We start from the raw sequence: 3,694 nt of genomic DNA on the forward strand, positions 1-3,694 counted from the left end.
TATTTTAGTAGAGATGGGGTTTCACCATGTTGGCCAGGCTGGTCTTGAACTCCTGACCTCAGGTGATCTGCCCACCTCGGCCGCCCAAAGTGCTAGGATGACAGGCATGAGCCACCACGCCAGCTTTTTTTTTCTCTTTTTCTTTTAAGAAATGGAGTCTTGACCAGGCGCAGTGGCATATGCCTGTAATCCCAGCACTTTGGAAGGCCAAAGCGGGTGGATCCCCTGAGGTCAGCAGTTTGAGACCAGCCTGGCTAACATGTGAAACCCCGTCTCTATTGAAAATACAAAAATTAGTCGGGCATGATGGCACGCACCTGTAATCCCAGCTACTCAGAAGGCTGAGGCAGGAGAATTGCTTGAACCCAGGAGGCAGAGGTTGCAGTGAGCTGAGATGGCACCACTGTACTCCACTCTGGGTGACAAAGTGAGACCCTGTCTCAAAAAAAAAAAAAAAAAAAAGAAATGAAGTCTTACTCTGTTGCCCAGGCTGTAGTACAGTGGCACAATCATAGCTTACTGTAGCCTTGAACTCCTGGGCTCAAGCAGTCTTCCTGCCTCAGCCTCCCAAGTGGCTGGGACCACAGGCACGATGTGCCACTACGCCTGGTTCATTTTTTTTTTTTTTTTTTCTAGAGATAGGATTTCACTATGTTGCTTAGGCTGGTCTGAACTCCTGACCTCAAGCGATCCTCCCACCTTGGCCTCCCAACAAAGGCTGGACTTGTGCCACCTGCATTTATTCTATTCCCATCCACTCCAGTATCTGCGTCCCCTGCTGATGACAATTAGCCAGGGCTTGACAACGCCCTCCATGTAGGTCCCCTCCCCAGGTCTTGGTCCCCCCTCAGCATCTGCATTTGAAGTAGATAAGGAGTGGCTAGTTCCTGAGATGAGGGAAAGGTCTCTGTTGCACCTGATCTTCAGATAACACTTTGAAATGAGTCCAGGATCTCACTCTCTTCTTTTTTTTTTTTTTTTTTTTTTTTTTTTTTTTTACAAAAGACTGGGGAGAGGGGTGGCAAGTCTAATCTATTCGAATCTTTACAGGCACTTTTCTTTTTACAAGTTGGAAACTTGAGGGATCCTTGAGGAAAGTCCAGGGCATGAATTTCAGTTTCGGAGTCCCCGACTCAGTGGCCCACCTCAGGGCTCCGTCAGTCCTTCGTGCCAAGGTCAGGCTCAACTCCAGCCTGCGGTGCCGCTCAGCTGCACTCCTCGAAGATGTCTGGGTAGTGCCGGAAGAGCACAGGCGGGTCCCGGTCACCTCGGACGGGGGCCCGAGGCACAGCCCGGATCCCAGGCCTCCGGCCCCGCCGCCCCCCAGAGCAGGAGCGGTGGATCCACTGGTGCGCTTCCACTGCGAACTTCCTCTTGAAGCGCATGCCACACTCGGGGCAGGGGAAGGGCCGCTCCCCGGAGTGCATGCGCCTGTGGCTGACCAGCAGCGAGGGATAGGTGAAGCGGCGGCCGCAGTCCGTGCACACATGGCGCCGCTGGCCGGCCTGAGCATCCACGCTGGGCATGGGTGCCGGGGGCTGTGCTCCTGTGGTCGGGTCCCAGGCAGCATTTTTGGGTGGCTGTGCCCGTGCCGGGGCAACGCTGATAGCTGGGTCAGGGTTGCATTCCACCGGCACTTCAGGACTGTCCTTCACAGGAGCCTTTCTAGGCCCTTTGGCTCTTGGAGCTTCCTCGGGTTCCTCTTCCTTCCTGTTTGGGGCATCTCCTGGGAAACCGGAATTAAGTTACACTTACAAACACTTCTGCACAGACTGTCTCAGGTTATAGAATGCTTTTCACTTAAGGCAGTGCCAGAGAAGTTCTGTCCAGTGATTAACACACAGGCTTTAGAACAAGGTAAACAGGATTCAGATCTCCTGAAAGTGACTTATCTGAGCCTTGGTTCCTTATGCATCAAATTGGAATAATAACAGCTTTTCACTTAACAGCATTGCTGGATTAGCTGAGTAGATGCATGTTAAGCACTTAGTAAGTGCTCAGGAAGCAGGGGCATTTATTTATTTATTTATTTATTTATTTATTTATTTTTGAGACAGAGTCTCACTCTGTCCCCCAGGCTGGAGTGAAGTGGAAAGATCTCAGCTCACTGCAACCTCCACCTCCCAGGTTCCAGTGATTCTCCTGCCTCAGCCTCCCAAGTAGCTGGGATTACAGGAGCTCACCACCATGCCCAGCTAATTTTTGTATTTTTAGTAAAGACAGAGTTTCACCATGTTGGCCAAGCTGCACTTGAACTCCTGACCTCAGGTGATTCACCCGCCTCAGCCTCCCAAAGTGCTGGGATTACAGGCATGACCCACCGCACCTGGCCAAGCAGAGGCTATTATTAGTGTGGTTTCTCCATTTTTTGTAAGGTAAGACTCTTTTATAGATGGGGAAACATTTGCTCAAGGTCTCCACTGGGGGATGGTGAAGGGAGAAGAGCCAACTTGTCAATGACTGGGTATTTTTTCTCGTGCCACTTTGTCTCACTTGAGGAATGTGAAAGGTAGACCTGAAGGCACTTCCAATCTTGGGGAGTTTTAGTTATTCCTGAAAGAGAGAGAATGAGCTGGCCTGGCACAGTGGCTCAGGCCTTTAATCCCAGCACTTTGGGAGGCCGAGGCGGGCAGGTCACATGAGATCAGGAGTTCGAGACCACCCTGGCCAACATGGTGAAACCCCGTCTGTACTAAAAATACAAAAATTAGTCGCTCGTGGTGGCGTGTGCCTGTAATTCCAGCTACTCTGGAGGCTGAGGTGGGAGAATCATTTGAACCCAGGGGACGGAGGTTGCCATGAGCCGAGATAGCACCACTGCACTTCAGCCTGGGCTACAGAGTGAGACTCCCTCTCAAAAAAAAAAAAAAAAGAGAGAGAGAGAATGAGAGAAATCTGGAAGCACAAGCATGTTGGACTGGGCTCCCAGTCCCCACAGGACCGCTGTCCTATGTTCTGAAAACTTTGTACCAAGTCTGCCTTCTTTACTCCTCTAGTACCCAACACAGTTGAATTTCTTTAAGGATGCTGGAAGTGGGGGCCTGAAAGGAAACTCTGCTAGACAGGAAGCCTTGGAAAATCAAGTAGCGGGGGGGGACCTGGGACTATCCCTCACCTCTCCGAGCTCCTCCCAGTCTTTCCCCCTTCTCAGGATCCTGGGCGGCGGGGCTCCAAGCCTCAGTCTCCTGTTCCATCCAAGAGATGAGGGCTGGTTTGGGGCCTGGGAATCCTGGGAGAGAACAGGGATCACAGCACGGGCCTGAGAGGCCATCGTGGGGAGTTGGCATTCCCCTCCAGGCTGAGGGCACCCCCTCGGAGCTTATACTCAACCTGGACCGGGGTGCAGTGCTGCTGCCTGAATGAAGTGGATGAGGGTGAAAACACTCCCGAGGGGGTACCTGAAGCCCTGGGAACGGGAGGTGGCTGCTGGTGTTGGCGCAAGAGTACGGGGTTAGGGCTCACAGTTCTCTCAGCCCTTCCACATCATCTCCCCTGTGAACCCAGTGAAGGAGGAGGGGGCTCGGACCCGGGGCTCTCACCGAGCGCGCCCAGGTGGCCGTAGGTCTCCCGCATCACGTCCCGGTACAGAGCCCTCTGCGCGGGCCGCAGACAGCCCCACTCCTCCGGGGAGAAGTACACGGCCACGTCCGCGAAGCTCACAGCCCCGGGCTTCCTGCAACCAGGCCGGGTCTCC

The 3,694-nt window shown here is 53.2% G+C and overlaps 1 protein-coding gene across 1 annotated transcript in view; it reads right to left on the minus strand.

Moving 5' to 3' along the window:
• Positions 1-998: 998 nt before the first annotated feature.
• The window catches only part of LOC105541494 (zinc finger protein 688), a 22,687-nt gene continuing 19,991 nt past the window's right edge, over positions 999-3,694 (minus strand). The window contains exons 2-4 of the mRNA XM_011982548.1: positions 3,540-3,690; positions 3,116-3,229; positions 999-1,726 (exon numbers count right to left, since the gene is read on the minus strand). Coding sequence (XP_011837938.1) covers positions 1,206-1,726; positions 3,116-3,229; positions 3,540-3,690 — 786 coding nt within the window. The 3' untranslated portion in view covers positions 999-1,205. The remainder of the gene's footprint in view (positions 1,727-3,115; positions 3,230-3,539; positions 3,691-3,694) is intronic.

The sequence above is a fragment of the Mandrillus leucophaeus genome, unplaced genomic scaffold (assembly GCF_000951045.1).
Source record: "Mandrillus leucophaeus isolate KB7577 unplaced genomic scaffold, Mleu.le_1.0 Scaffold24, whole genome shotgun sequence".
Taxonomy (NCBI): Eukaryota; Metazoa; Chordata; class Mammalia; order Primates; family Cercopithecidae; genus Mandrillus; species Mandrillus leucophaeus.